Source organism: Mauremys reevesii, linkage group 10 (genome assembly GCF_016161935.1).
Source record: "Mauremys reevesii isolate NIE-2019 linkage group 10, ASM1616193v1, whole genome shotgun sequence".
NCBI classification, from domain to species: domain Eukaryota; kingdom Metazoa; phylum Chordata; order Testudines; family Geoemydidae; genus Mauremys; species Mauremys reevesii.
In genome coordinates this window covers 78,803,128-78,816,385 of record NC_052632.1, presented here as the reverse complement: position 1 = coordinate 78,816,385, position 13,258 = coordinate 78,803,128, and the positions used below count along the sequence as shown (strand labels likewise).

Genomic DNA, 13,258 nt, shown 5'->3' with positions numbered 1-13,258 from the left:
TGGGGTTGCCAGATCGGTATGGACCCTCCCCTCCACCACCCACACCTCCTTTCTGTGCCCTTTCAAGGGTCTATGCCAGGGCTGCCACCTTCATGACTAGCTAGTGCCCGTAAGTCACAGCGGCTGGCAGCCGAGAGAATTACCAGTGCAGCCCATGGAAGCCGAATGCCCTGGTAGTGCTCCTCTGGGCTCAGGCCAGAACTGGGGGGCCGGTGAAAGGCCTGGGCCATCCGCTGGGTCTGCCCCATGGAGCCTTTCACGCTCCAGCCTGCTGCCAGATGCTCCCAAACACAGGCATCCTTGGCTGGGAATTTGTTACTGAGAATTCACACTCAGAGGTCCCGATTTTATAGGGACGGTCCCGATTTTTGGGTCTTTTTCTTATATAGGCTCCTATTACCCCCCACCCCCTGTCCCCATTTTTCACATTTGCTGTCTGGTCACCCTATGCTCAGGTAACAGTGGCACCAGACTTTATTCCTGGATTCCAAGGGCAGACGGGCCCATTGCGATCCCCTGGTCTGACCTCCTGCAGGACACAGCCCAGAACTGCCCTGGGTTCCTGCCTCTTTGAGCGTGAGCAGCTCTTGTAGAAAAACATCCATCCTTCTACCTTCTCTTCATGCCCCCCGGCCCCTTGCACTGTGGGGACACTGGGATGGGGCTTCCCCCCACCAGAAATGAGCCTGACCAAACTCTGATCCAAACACCCCAGAACTCTGGGCTGATCAAAGTGCACTGCTCTGTTTTGTCAGCAGGCCCCAGCTTTATAACCGGCCAAGGCAAACGGCCCCCAGCAGTAGACGTTTGAGATCTGGGTCCCATTCTCAAGTTTGTGGCGTGAGCCCATCCCGGTTCCCTTTGTAAGATGCCACCCCAAAAATGCACATTACTCCCCCCTCGGTGTCTTTCCATTCCAGTGCAGTTCCGTGGCCATGTGAGCTGAGGACTTCAGTAACTCAGGCAGCGGTTACGGGCCCACCACAGGAGCAGGTGGACGAGGGTCTCTGGCCTGCAATGGGCAGGAGGGTCAGACTAGATGATCTCGATGGTCTCTTCTCAGAAGTCTGCGGTTTAGTCCTGAGACCATCAATCCCAGGCCAAAGTCAGAGGGGGCGGGTGGATGTTTTCAGAGCATCGCCTGGGGACTCGAACCCTCTCCCACGCACACACCGCTTTGAGAACAGGCCTGTCGCATGGGGAGAGGATCAGTGTTTGTAAGCTCACCCTGCCCTTGTGAAAGGGGAAGTGGCTACACGCCCACACCTGGTTAATCCCGGTGCGGACGAGCCAAAGAGCGGGGTGGGTGGGAAGCAGCAACACATGCTCTCTAATAAGGGCGGGCGGTTAGCGAATGCTGAATCATAGTGGAAAGCAGGTGGATGCACTCCGGGCCCTGCAGTATTTCCAAAGGCAGCAGTTTGCACACAGCACCACTGGCATTTGCACACACGGGAGGTGTGGCCCAACAGAGGGATGTTGCAGTTTGGGAGGCCCGCTGAGAATTTGCCCCACAGCTGCCTCATTAATGCCCAATGTGTTCACACACCAGGATTAATGTCTTTGTGGTGCACGCCAAAAGGAATCAGGGATTTAGGCTGCGATTTCAATGACTTGCCATGGTAACCAAGCCATGAGCCACAACAAGAGGGTGTGTGCGCACGATGGGGGAAAATTAAACAAAATTGGGGGGGGAAGGAAATTCCAAAACCTAAAGTCATTTCAACCCCCAAAACGGAAGCCTTTCTGAAAACGTCATGTCAAGATTTCGGGATTGTTTTTAGGGAGGTTGGTTTTTGTTTGATTTTTCTTGACCGGAAATATTTGCAGAAATCGACCCAAGTTCACAAAATGTTTCAGTTGACTTGGAACTGCATGTTTCAACTGTCAAAAATTTCAGATGAAAAATTTTGCCCAGTTCTGCTCCCAACTATGTGGTCATGGCTCAGTTTTTGCAGAACAGCCTGGTGGGGGAAGCTGTTTGTTACATGAACCCCGTGCGAACCTGGTCTCTATGCAATCACGTGGTTCAGGTGTTTCCCACCAGGATTTGGTGACTTGAGGCTGATCCTCAAAGTATTGTGCTGTTGAGTATTTCTACAACGACAGCCCAGAATGAGTAGTTGGCAGGGACTGAACCTGTGACCTCTGATTTAAAAGCACAGGCCTCTACTGCTTGAGCTCAAGGAGCAGCTATTTCGTAGCTGGCTGGTAGTAGTGGATTCAACCCTGTATGTGTGATCTATCCACTAGAATAGAGTGACCAGACAGCGAGTGTGAAAAATCAGGACGGGGGTGGGGGGCAATAGGAGCAGAAAAAGACCCAGAAATCGGGACAATCCCTATAAAATCGGGACATCTGGTCACCCTACACTAGAGGGCGACAAAGAGGCGTTTGGGAATGCCAGCCCCACATGAGCACACCCGTGTGCATGCCATTCCCACACTCGCCCTCCAGATTAAAAGCCAATAGCCACAGAGGCCTTCCTGTTTGGCTGCCTGCTCCAAACCCCAGACAATACCCAGCATGCCAGGGCCTTTGCTTCTCTCTTCTCTGGCCCCAGCACAACCTGCGGCCGCCTTTCTGAGCTGCACCTCCGGTAGGGTCAGGACGGTGGGTCTGGTCTGGTGACTACTTGGGGGGAACAGTGCAGTCGAAGCCTTGGCTGCTGTTTGCCTTTGGTTTGATTTCTGTCAATACACGGCGTCAGAGACAGTGTCCCCTCCCACCCCCCGGAGAACAGGTGCTGAGCTGTACCGGGGGGGGGGGGGCCTGCACAGAACAGGTACAGCAAGGATCGCGGAGACGTTGGCCATGGAAGTGGGGGTGTCTGTGCTCTACCCTCGACTCTGCCCCTGACTCCCCAGCGATCTCGGGCAAGTCACGTACGCCAAGGCTGGTCAGGCTTGGGTGCTTCACCTGATTTCGTTGGGAGCTGCTGGCGCCCAGCACCTCGGAAATCAGGCCAGTTACTCAGGCTCTGAGACTTTTCACCGTGAGTCCCCCCCCTCCCCCCAGTGCAGACGTAACTGACTTTGGAGTTAGGGTGTGTACACTCGGACGGCTATAGCAGCACAACGGCAGTGTTGCAGTGCAGACACTCACTGCAGCCCTGGGAGGGGGGTTCCCAGCAGCGTAGACAATCCATCTACCCGAGAGGCAGTGGATAGTTCAACACAAGAATTCTTCTGTCAACCTAGCGCTGTCTGCGCCCGGGACTGGGCGACAGAGCTACGTCCCACCCCTAAGAGCCGTAGCTGTGCCATTGTACGTTCCCGGTGTAGACACCCAACTGTGAAAATTGTGCCTTAACCCTTCTGCACCCAAGTGCCCTGTCCATGAAAGGAAGAGAACGAGACTTCCCTACCTGCCAGGGGTGTTGTGAGGCTCTAGTCACTCAGGTGCTCCAGTGATGAGCGCCTGGAAATGCCTGTGAATGAAGTTAGAGCAAAGCCGGAGGAAGACCCCGAGGAAGGGAAGTGAGTGCCCGACACCGGTTCCAGCTCCCTGGCTACATGCACGTGGGACGCCGACTCCCTCACGCCTGGGCTTTTGCTGTGTATGTTGCAGAGAAGATCAAAGGAAGTGGCATTCTGCTGTGGGCGGATCCCTTCCTGCGATGCCCCAAATAACACCCTGGAAGTCAACAGCTGGGAATTCCCTGGAGAAAAACTTGAAGTTCCACTTGATAGTCTGTTACCTAACCAGCCTGGCATCCTATATCGATCACATGGATCCCGGGAGCTGCCCCGTAGAACAGTGAAGCAGGAAGGGCACTGGGTGGGGAATTCACCCCTGTGCAGAGACTCAGCATGAAGTCTGTGCAACCCTTAGCCCCACAGGGGAGCATAAGCCATCTGCAGAGCGACGAAGCTCACCCTAAACGTCTGGGCATGTGACTCGCTCGGATCAGGTATTTTAATTTATTTTGAAGACTGCTCGAGTTGCGCGAGGAAAGAGGTTTCCCTGGAGCAGGGGTGTCTATGCGGCTCCCTGGCCTTACCTGTTACTGCTAAGATGACGGCGCCGATGATCATGATGAGCGTCTGCAGCGCGTCAGTGTAGATCACAGCTGCCAGCCCACCTGCACGAGACGGGAACGAGATACAGGGGTCTCAATCGGCACCGGGCCAGGCGTTGTTGTAATGTCAACAATAAACCCAACCATTCACCTGGAGACTTGTCCGTCATTTATTGATCCCTGCTGAGCAGGAGACCTGCCTGGCAGGCCTGGAAGTGCTTCCACCAGGGTAAAACAGGAGGGCCAGCTCCGTTCACTTCTGTGCAGCCAAGGGTTATGGGGCTGCCTGTCTCCCCGGGGGGGGCTGGGACCATGCATACTCCAGTTGCAGAGCAGGGAGCATAAGGGTGTCGCGCTCCCCCGCAAGCGTAGAGGAGGGTGCAGAGGAGGCTGAGCGCTGGGCCTTGCCGTCCGTGCTGAGCAGGCGATAAAAAGGAAGGGGCGAGGGCCGAGGGAGATGGGTTCATCTGGAAAGAGGAGCTGAAGTGAGAGCACCGTGTTCTCACGCTCCTGCGCAGAAGGCCATGCCGCGGCCACGGAGCGGCGCTCTCCTTAGCGCCTGAGCCGAGTCCCGGGCACCGATCTAGCCCCACTCCTCTCTGCACTTCTACAGGCAGCCCCCAGGGAGGAAGACAGCCTCTTGCTCAGTCCTCCGGCCCGTCCTCCTCCCCCAGCAAAGCAAGAATGTCCCCCCCCCGGATGACAGTCCGCTCTCTCGGGCAGGGACCAGCTGAGCATTCTGGGTTTGTACAGCTCCTAGCACAACAGGGCTCGGTCCATTGGAGCCTCTTAGAACAGTCACAAAACGGGGCCGTTATTCATAGGTCTGTGCACGCGTCCAGGCCTGGGGCGCACAGGTGCTAATTCCTTAGTGCTTTGCCCTGTTTGTAGCTAACCCAGCAACGGGGCTTCCCACACTCGGCTGCAGACCCCTTTCCAGCCAGCGCGAGAGCACCGCTAAGAAATGGGTCCCTCCCTTTGCTTCCTGTCATCCCATCCTGCCTGGTGCTCCGCCAGCAACTCCGCGCCCTCCCTGCTGTTCTCACCCCCCAGCTCCTGGCACTCTCAGCAGGCCCCGCATTAGTCATGGCCTAGCCAGGCGCTGCTTCCACGGCCTCTTTACCAAGCAACCCCTTTGCCTTGCGGTGCGGCCAGGCCTGCTCGCCTAGGGAGATGGGAATTCGGCCAGTAAGGAGCAGTGGCTTAGAAAGGTAGCTGAGCTGTAGAAAAAAGCTTTGAAGCGATTGACTCCCGTCTCATGGCAAAATGTCTGGGTTTCACATAACCCGTAACATCCGATTCGATTACACGGATTTTAAGAGATGTTCTCCTGGTTCAGTGGCTCAGTGACCCCACCCACTCGCTGAGCTCATAGAGTTAAATACCCAACAGCCACATATGCTCCACAGACTGAAAACCATGCGGCCACACTTTGTTTGGGAGTCCGAATACCATTTAGAGTGGGGGGGCCACATTGGGGTATGGAAATTGTAGGGGGGGCCATGAATGCTCACAAAATTGGGGTTGGGGTGCGGGAGGGGGCGAGAGCTCCGACTGGGGCCCGAAATGACGAGTTCGGGGAGTGGAAGGGGGCTCCAGATTGAGGTGGGGGGGTGAGAGCTCTGGGGATGAGGGGTTTGGGGTGCAGGAGGGTGCTCTGGGCTGGGACCAAGGGGTTCAGGGGCAGGAGGGGATCAGGGCTGGGGTAGGGGTCCGGGGGAGGGTGTGAGGGCTCTGGCTGGGGGCGCAGGCTCTGGGTGGGGCTGGGGTTGAGGGGCTTGGGGGTACAAGAGGGGGCTCTGGGCTGGGACTGAGGGGTTCGGGGGGATCAGTGCTGTGACGGGATTGGGGTGCGGGGAGGAGGGGCTCAGGGGTGCAGGCTCCAGGCAGTGCTTACTGCAAGCAGCTCCCGGAAGCACGTCCCCCCTCTGGCTCTGAGGCGCGGCCGGACGGCTCTGTGCCCTGCCCCATCTGTTCCCCATCCGAGAACCGTGGCCAATGGGAGCTGCAGGGGCAACACCTGTGGACAGGGCAGCGTGCAGAGCCGCCTGGCCATGCCTTGTGTACTACATAGGAGCCGGAGGGGGGTCATGCTGGCTGCTTCCTGGGAGCCTCACAGGGCGGGGCAAGCCCCCAACCCCGCTTCCCGGCTGGAGCGGGGCAAACCCCTGACCCTGCTGCCCGGCGGGAGCTGAGGGCCAGATGAAATGGTCTGACAGGCCGGATATGGCCCACGGGCCGTAGTTCGCCCACCCCTGGTTTAGAGGCACTGGGGTGGTGTATTGCTTTGATTGAGAGGAGAAGAGATTGGCCCAAACTTTCTGGGCTGCCGTGACTCCCCTGGCACTGACAATGAAGGGAACCTCCACTCCTGGTAATAATTCAGGGGCCTGCCACGGAGATCGGACCCGGTGGTCAGTGCGGGGTGGAAGCCAGGAACTCATGAACTCTACTCCCAGCTCTGACCCTCACTGCCTGTGAATGGTTGGGGAAATCCCATTGGTCAGCCCACCAGTAAAGCAGGGAGAACACTGGTTACTACCTCCCCTCAGCGCATGAATGAGCTGATATTTGTGGACGTTGAAGCCGAAGAGCACAGGGATTACGATAAGCAGGGAAGTTGGTGGTGATGTGCGCTCGCTAAGGCCCTTCGGCTAGGGATTGGACCCTCTTAGGATGGTCACGGTGTGGGGATGTCGCAAGGGTGGCCATTAATAATAGGCCCACCTGTGGGCACACGTATGTATACACGAGAGAGTCCAAGGCCCATGTGGGAGAGGGAGGAAGTTACTGGACATGAGAAGCCCGCTCATGCAGCCCTCACCCCGGTAGCCCTGCTGACTTCCCTGGCCCAGGCAGCGTCTAGCAGTGCAGCCGCAGAGGGCAGGGAATCCCAAGCCAACGAGCCGAGGGGTATTTCAGTAGCTAGAGGCGGAACGTAAGCGCTGGGTGCCCAACAGAGCGCCGGCCTGGGAGTCCGTCCTGCTCCAGCACTTGGCAGCTTACCAGCGATGGTGTAGAGAGCTGTGACCACCAGCATCAGGACGGTGGAGAGGTAGAAGTTCCAGCCCAGGCAAACTTGTACAAACAGGGCCCCCGAGTACAGATCTGTCTGCATGTGAAATAAAGAACACGGCGTTTGGGGGAGGCCCATGGCTAGGCCCTGCCGACACCCAGAGAGGTGGGAATGGGGACAATCTACCCAGAGCTAACCCGGGTACCACAGAGCTTAGCACCTTCTGCCATGCACCCAACTGGAGGCCAGTGCTTCCCCACGCGGGCACCGCGGGACGTGAGCGGGAGGTCTCAGCCCGCCTCAGCCGAGCGCAGAGCCACTGGCAATAACCAGGGGACTGACCTGCCCTTCCCACCCGAGTAGTGCCCAGAGCTGGGCAGGCAACACCCAGGCAAGCTCCAAATGCCACTTCCCCACGGTGGGGCCGTTTGGAGAGAAATTGAGTATTTCAGTCATCAGGGCTGGCAACCTGCCCTCTCTCACACAGGGGCCTAATCCTTAACGAGGAGGCAGTGTGGTCTAGTGGCTAGTGCACTTGCGTGGCACTCAGGACACCTGGGTTCTGTTCCCAGCTCTGGGGCTGACCTGCTGGGGGCATCTTGGTAAAGGCAGTTGACTTCGCTGTGCCTCAGTTTCCCCAGCTGTAAGATGAGGCTAATGATACCGACCGCCTGTGTGACGTGCTTTCAGGTCTCTGGAGGACGAGTGCTATAGAAGAGCTTGAGATTATTACTATCCTGCCAGGCGCTGGCATGTCCCCATTCCCTTGAGAACAAAGGAGAGTTAAGGGTGCTCAGAACCTGCCAGGATCAGGCCTGTCACTGACCCATTAACCTCTCTTCCCTGCCCCATTGCTGACCCTACTGCTGAGAAGCCAGATGGGCTCTGCAGAACTGGACTCAGCATCTCCCCACGGCAGGTAACTCCTCACTAGCGCACTCTCCTCCTGGCACTACTTTCAGCCGAGGATCTCAAAGCACTCTAGAAACATTCACTCATTAAGCCTCATACAACCCCTGACAGGCAGGGGAGCACCAGGTGGGGAAACCGAGGCAGGGCACAGTCAAGTGACTCAGCCAAGGTCACGCAGCAAGTCAGCGGAAGATTCAGGAGCAGAACCCGGGAGCCCCGACTCCCCCCTGCCTCTGCCTCACATCTTTGTTGTTTCAGGCTAAGTGCAGGCCATGCTCTCCGAGCAGGATCCGTCCCCTGGTGCTCCGGGGAGAGGAGACGACCTCGGCAGGGTCACTAGCTCAGATACCTTGGAACTAGAGACCCTAATTCTGGGTTACGCTGAACTCCTGATATGACGCACGATGGCACAGAGTCTCTCCCATGTGGCACACCCATGCCCGGAAGGCAGCGAGCTTGGCGGAGCACCAAGGGGAGGACGGACCAGGCGGATAAGAGGGGCGGGCTCCTCCCAGTCCCCGGGCCAGGCACTCAGTTCTCCTGTGAAAGGCCGTTAAGCTGCCTCATCTCTGCAACATCCACCATCGGGCCCTTCCCAAAGAGCGGCCGGGGAGAGCCGCAGGCGGAGTGGAAGAGGGCACGGCCCCCAGGAGAAAATGGAGCACAGGAAACACATGGGAGTTGTTCTCCCCCATGGTGGCAGGGTGCTGCAGAGGCTGTGCAGCATCCAGACCCCGAGACCCTGAACCTAGAGATGGCTGGAGGGGAGCCCTCAACTCCAGAGCCTGCAGGAGCTTTGGGACACAGCTCTTCCCCTCGCTCCCTGGTTTCTGTCTCCTCAGCAAACTCCTTTGCCGTCTCTGCCACCCTTCGGCAGGCCAGCGGGCACACGAGCCGGGTGCAGTAATGGGGGAGGGCCGGACTATCCCTCTCTGCTTGACTGGATTCGTTCCCTTGGCAGCCGCCGCCGCCTTTGAAAAGCCTGCCAAGCCGTTTCCCAGAGCCCCGCTCCCCACCAGCTGGAGTGGGACGCTGAAGCTGTCTGAGCTTCGGGCCATCCCCGGTGCGGTGGTGAGCCATGAGCTGGGGTGCTCACATGGGCAGAGGGAGCTCAGGCCAAGCACATCACAGATAGGATCCACGCCAGGAGAGGAGCAAACGGGCTGAGTGCAAACACTAGAGGAATCGTTGGGTCTGTATTTCTATAACACCTCTTAGCCGAAGATCTCAGAGCAAACAATTAGCTCAACCCCTACACAAGCTGATTAAGGATTATACCCATTTGACAGATGGAGAAACTGAGGCACTCAGCGGCGATAGGCGTTGCTTGCAGTTGGGCAGCAAAGAGTAGCAAAGTGAGGGAGCAACCCCAGCAACCCCGACTCCCCGTCCCCCGCTCTAGCCACCACACCAGATTTGCAGCCCCCATGCAGCTGTCAGGATTGGGTGTATGCTGAGATCGGCCAAAGGAGCCATTCTAACACACACCAGAGGTTCGGCGAGCCCAGCTTCTGGGGCACAAGGAGGAGATGTTGCCATGAGATTGCAACAAGACGCCTTGAGGGACCCCAGCCAGCCCTGCAGCTCTGCTGGTCACCTGGGAGAGACCTGTCCCGTCCCCCCTGCCCCGCCACACCGGGGGAGGGACTGGTCACTCCAAACCCTTTAAGCCTCGTCATTCGATGAATTGTCGCCTTTGACCAAAAGCCGGGGGAATGTGTCTTCCCTGGCATGTCGCTGATTGCACGGCTACCACCCACACGGAAAGCGCTCTCCAGGGCACCGTCCTTCCGAGCCTCATTCGTTTGTGGCATCACACTCTGTTCGAATCACGCGGCTCCGCGGGACTGGAACGGAAGGACCCAAACCAATGGCCGCCCATGGGCGCCTTCCACTGCCCAGCGGAGCGCGCGCATGGAAAGGTAAGCGGGAGGTTAGTTAAACATGTAGGGCCAGATCCTCAGCTGGTGCAAATCAGCCCAACTCCACGGACGCCCATTTACCCCAGCTAAGGATCTCAGCCCTGAGAGTCAGCCTGAGTTCACAGGGCAGCCAGGCGGGTGCAGGAGGTGTCGTTTAGATCTCCTTGTGCCAGCCCCCAGTCAGTCAGGCCTCCAAAGCAGAGCCTTGCAGAGGTGCCATGGGAAGACCTGCCGACGAAGGGCCAGAGGTGGTTATTAGTAAGAGACCCTTTCCAGGATGGAACTTGGTCCCAGACCAGACGGGCCCTGGGAGGCAGCAAACTAGGGGCCAGGAGACCTGGCTTTTATTCCAGTCCCTGCCGGGTGACCTTGGGCAAGTGAGTTTCCCTGTGAGTACAACATGGATAACCACAGTCACTCACCCAGCCTGAGAAAACACCCAGACCGACAGAGGAAAACGCTAAATATCTAATTCATGCCCCAACCCCTCGCACATTTTCCACAGCCCCTTCCACGCCAGGATCTCGGCTTCTGGCCTGCGAGGGGCAGGGCCCCAGAGCGTGCCTTCTGTTTGGAGCAAGGGAAGGAGGAGCTGTCCCAGAAATGCAAATAGGATGGTGGAAGGAGCAGGAAGAGCCCCACGCTCCCCAGGTCATGGGGGATTGTAGCACCTCTCGCTGTTATACAGAACCCGGGTGCAGACGTCGTTCCTTCGCCAGCAGGATCTCCAGCATGCCTGCAGCATCTCCGTGGGAGCCGGACAGGCCCAACAGACATTACTGGAAGAGTCCCAGATTAACAAGGCCTTTAACTTGGAAAGTTCAGGAGAAGAGGAGGACTTGGTAAGACTCAACCCCATGGGAGCTTCACGAATGCGGCTTGTGGATGTTCTGCGAGCTGGTGGGACGCCTGCCGATTCAATCAGGAGGGTCCCGGCTACACCTGGTGCTGGGGCGCAGCCTGATCCATGCAACGGAGCCGCGTCACGCTCAGCTCAGCAAAGCGGCCCATCAACATTCTCCACGGGATTAGCGGCTGGGTTGTGCGGGTGGAACCGAGGACAAGATCTAGCTCCTCAAGCTCAAAGCTTCTCCGAGGGGGAGGTGAAAACCGCAGCCAGGTGGGCCCAGCCTCATGCTGGGTGACGAGAATGAACCAGCCCTGTCTGACATCCCCGGGAGCCGGCCAGCCAGCCAGCACGCGGGAAGGACACGTGCGGTTCTCTAATCTATGTCGGCAGCGCGTTCTGGAATTAGCCCCCTGGCTGGACCTGCCAGGCTCCATCCCTGCTGGATACATGTGAGCTGCTGCTGCTCTCAGTGCCCAAGAGACAGATCCAGCACCGGTGCCCAGCCCAAGCAATTGGGCTCTGCATTGCGGATCTCTCTCTGCAGCACCCTGGGGGGGGGAGCAAGAAGGAAGCCTCCCACCAGTCTGCCTAGGAGTCCCTCCAAGGCCGTTACTGCAGCCTGGCTGGAAGAGCCCTTGCTCCCTATGGCGGGGAAATAGCTGGTGGATCTTTGCAGGTATGGACTCACCCACACTGTCCCCACATTCTGCCCTTGCTCCACTGCCCAAACCCCCTTGGTTTGGGGGGTTGGTATCCCCGACTCGGAATAGAGCCCAGCCCACTCCACTTCTACAGCAGCCAAGACCCTCAGGGAGGGGAACCAGGATTGTTCCCTAACTGAACAAAACATCTGACTCTTTTTAACGCACAGCCGTGCAGTTCGTAATTAACGACTGTATGATGTAATGCCCAGGCTGGGGCCAGAGTGTCTGCTGATGTCCACCGTGCTATGCTGGAGTCAATCACGCTCTGCTGATTTCGAGGCTGGGGCCCATTCGTGGTGGGTGTTTTAGTTAATGGTTCTAGCTAGGTTACGAATTTGCCTCCACTCCATTCTGGCCAAGCCAGCTCTACAGGAGAGGCCAGGTCAGTACCCAGGGTCCATTAAGATCTTGGATTCTCTGCTAAGGCTGTGGGGGTTGGGGGAGACATTGAATACTGGCAATGTTTGATGTGGGCATCTTTCCACAGAGAACACATGGCCGAAACCACAACTAAGCCCTAACAGGACTTTGGGTCAGCTATCTTATGCAGCCCCCCAGGAATGGCGCCGGATGCCGGCATCATCTCTTGGACTAGGTAATTCCACTGCAGTGGGTCAGAGATCAGCACAAACTCACCAATAACAATAATGATACCCAGGGCCATGCTCCACCCTGAGACTCTAAGCGGGAAGACTCGGGAGCCGCTCACACTCCCCTAAGCCACTAGTCCCAGCACAAGGTATTATTAATGTAGAGGGTCGTTCTCCACTGGTAGGAGCACGAAGCAGCGTCAGCTTCCCCCGACCACAGTTCCATCCCATGGAGCTGGGATTAAAGGGGCCACTGTCTGTCACGTTCCCTGGAGCTCCCCATGTTCTTCTCTGGAGTGATTTACCGTCTTTCTTGCCAGCTTCTAAGCCATCAGTCCTGGGACTGCCCCCACCCCAGCAAGCCTTCACTTCGCCCCCTTGTCCGGCTGGTAGGACCCAGCCATGGAGAGCAGATTTCATAACTGCTCCTCCTGGGTTCCTTAAGGTCTAACGATGTTTGCTTCCAGCTACAGCTGGTGCAAATGCCTTTAATTCCTGGCTCTGAAGAGGCCACGGCATCTCCACCTGCTTTGTAATTTTGCTAGGGTGGCAAACAATGAGAGTACATGTGACTGGTTAATAAGACGTCCCAAAGACAAAAACAAGCTCATTAAAAGCAGGCCTGAACCACGCACGAGACAAGTCGTTCCCATCGTATGAGGAGGGCAAAGCCTTTGAAGTCAGGCCCTGCAGCCTTGGCAGGAGGCTTGCCCTTCCCTGCACCCGTGAGTGACCTCACTTGAAAACTGGCTCTGACCCAATGCCGTCAGCACGGCACAAAGAGAAAACAGGCACAAGGCAGCGTTTGGATTTAATGGGGTTCACCCCATGGCCCTGGTGAAGCCAGGGCGGCGCTGGAATGCGGCAGCCAAGGGACATACATGATCTTTAAAGCGGGCCGATACCCACAGTGTGCCAACGTGGGCTGCCCAGCCAGATAGGGTGCTCCAGTATATTCTTACATGATGCCATGTACTAGCCGGGCACAAAGACCCCTGGGGAAGCCCATCCTGAGAGAAGTCTAATATCCCACTTGAGTTGGCAGTAGGATTTGAACCTGAGACCTTCAGCTTAGTTGGGTTCATTGTAGGTTCATGCTTTCCTCTAAAGCATCCCGCAACAGTCCATGCAGGAGGCAGGACACTGGATCCGTTTGTCCCTGTGTGCTTGCAAACATTCATCCCGACATATGGCTGGCAACAACTCTCTCATCCAAATGCTCCAGGAATGGAGCTAGTGTAA

At 57.3% G+C, this 13,258-nt stretch overlaps 1 protein-coding gene across 1 annotated transcript in view; it reads right to left on the bottom strand.

Moving 5' to 3' along the window:
- Window positions 1-13,258, bottom strand: part of SLC5A10 (solute carrier family 5 member 10) — an 80,990-nt gene that overhangs the window by 56,840 nt on the left and 10,892 nt on the right. The window contains exons 5-6 of the mRNA XM_039492303.1: window positions 7,029-7,134; window positions 4,005-4,085 (exon numbers count right to left, since the gene is read on the bottom strand). Of these exons, the coding sequence (XP_039348237.1) occupies window positions 4,005-4,085; window positions 7,029-7,134 (187 nt within the window). The remainder of the gene's footprint in view (window positions 1-4,004; window positions 4,086-7,028; window positions 7,135-13,258) is intronic.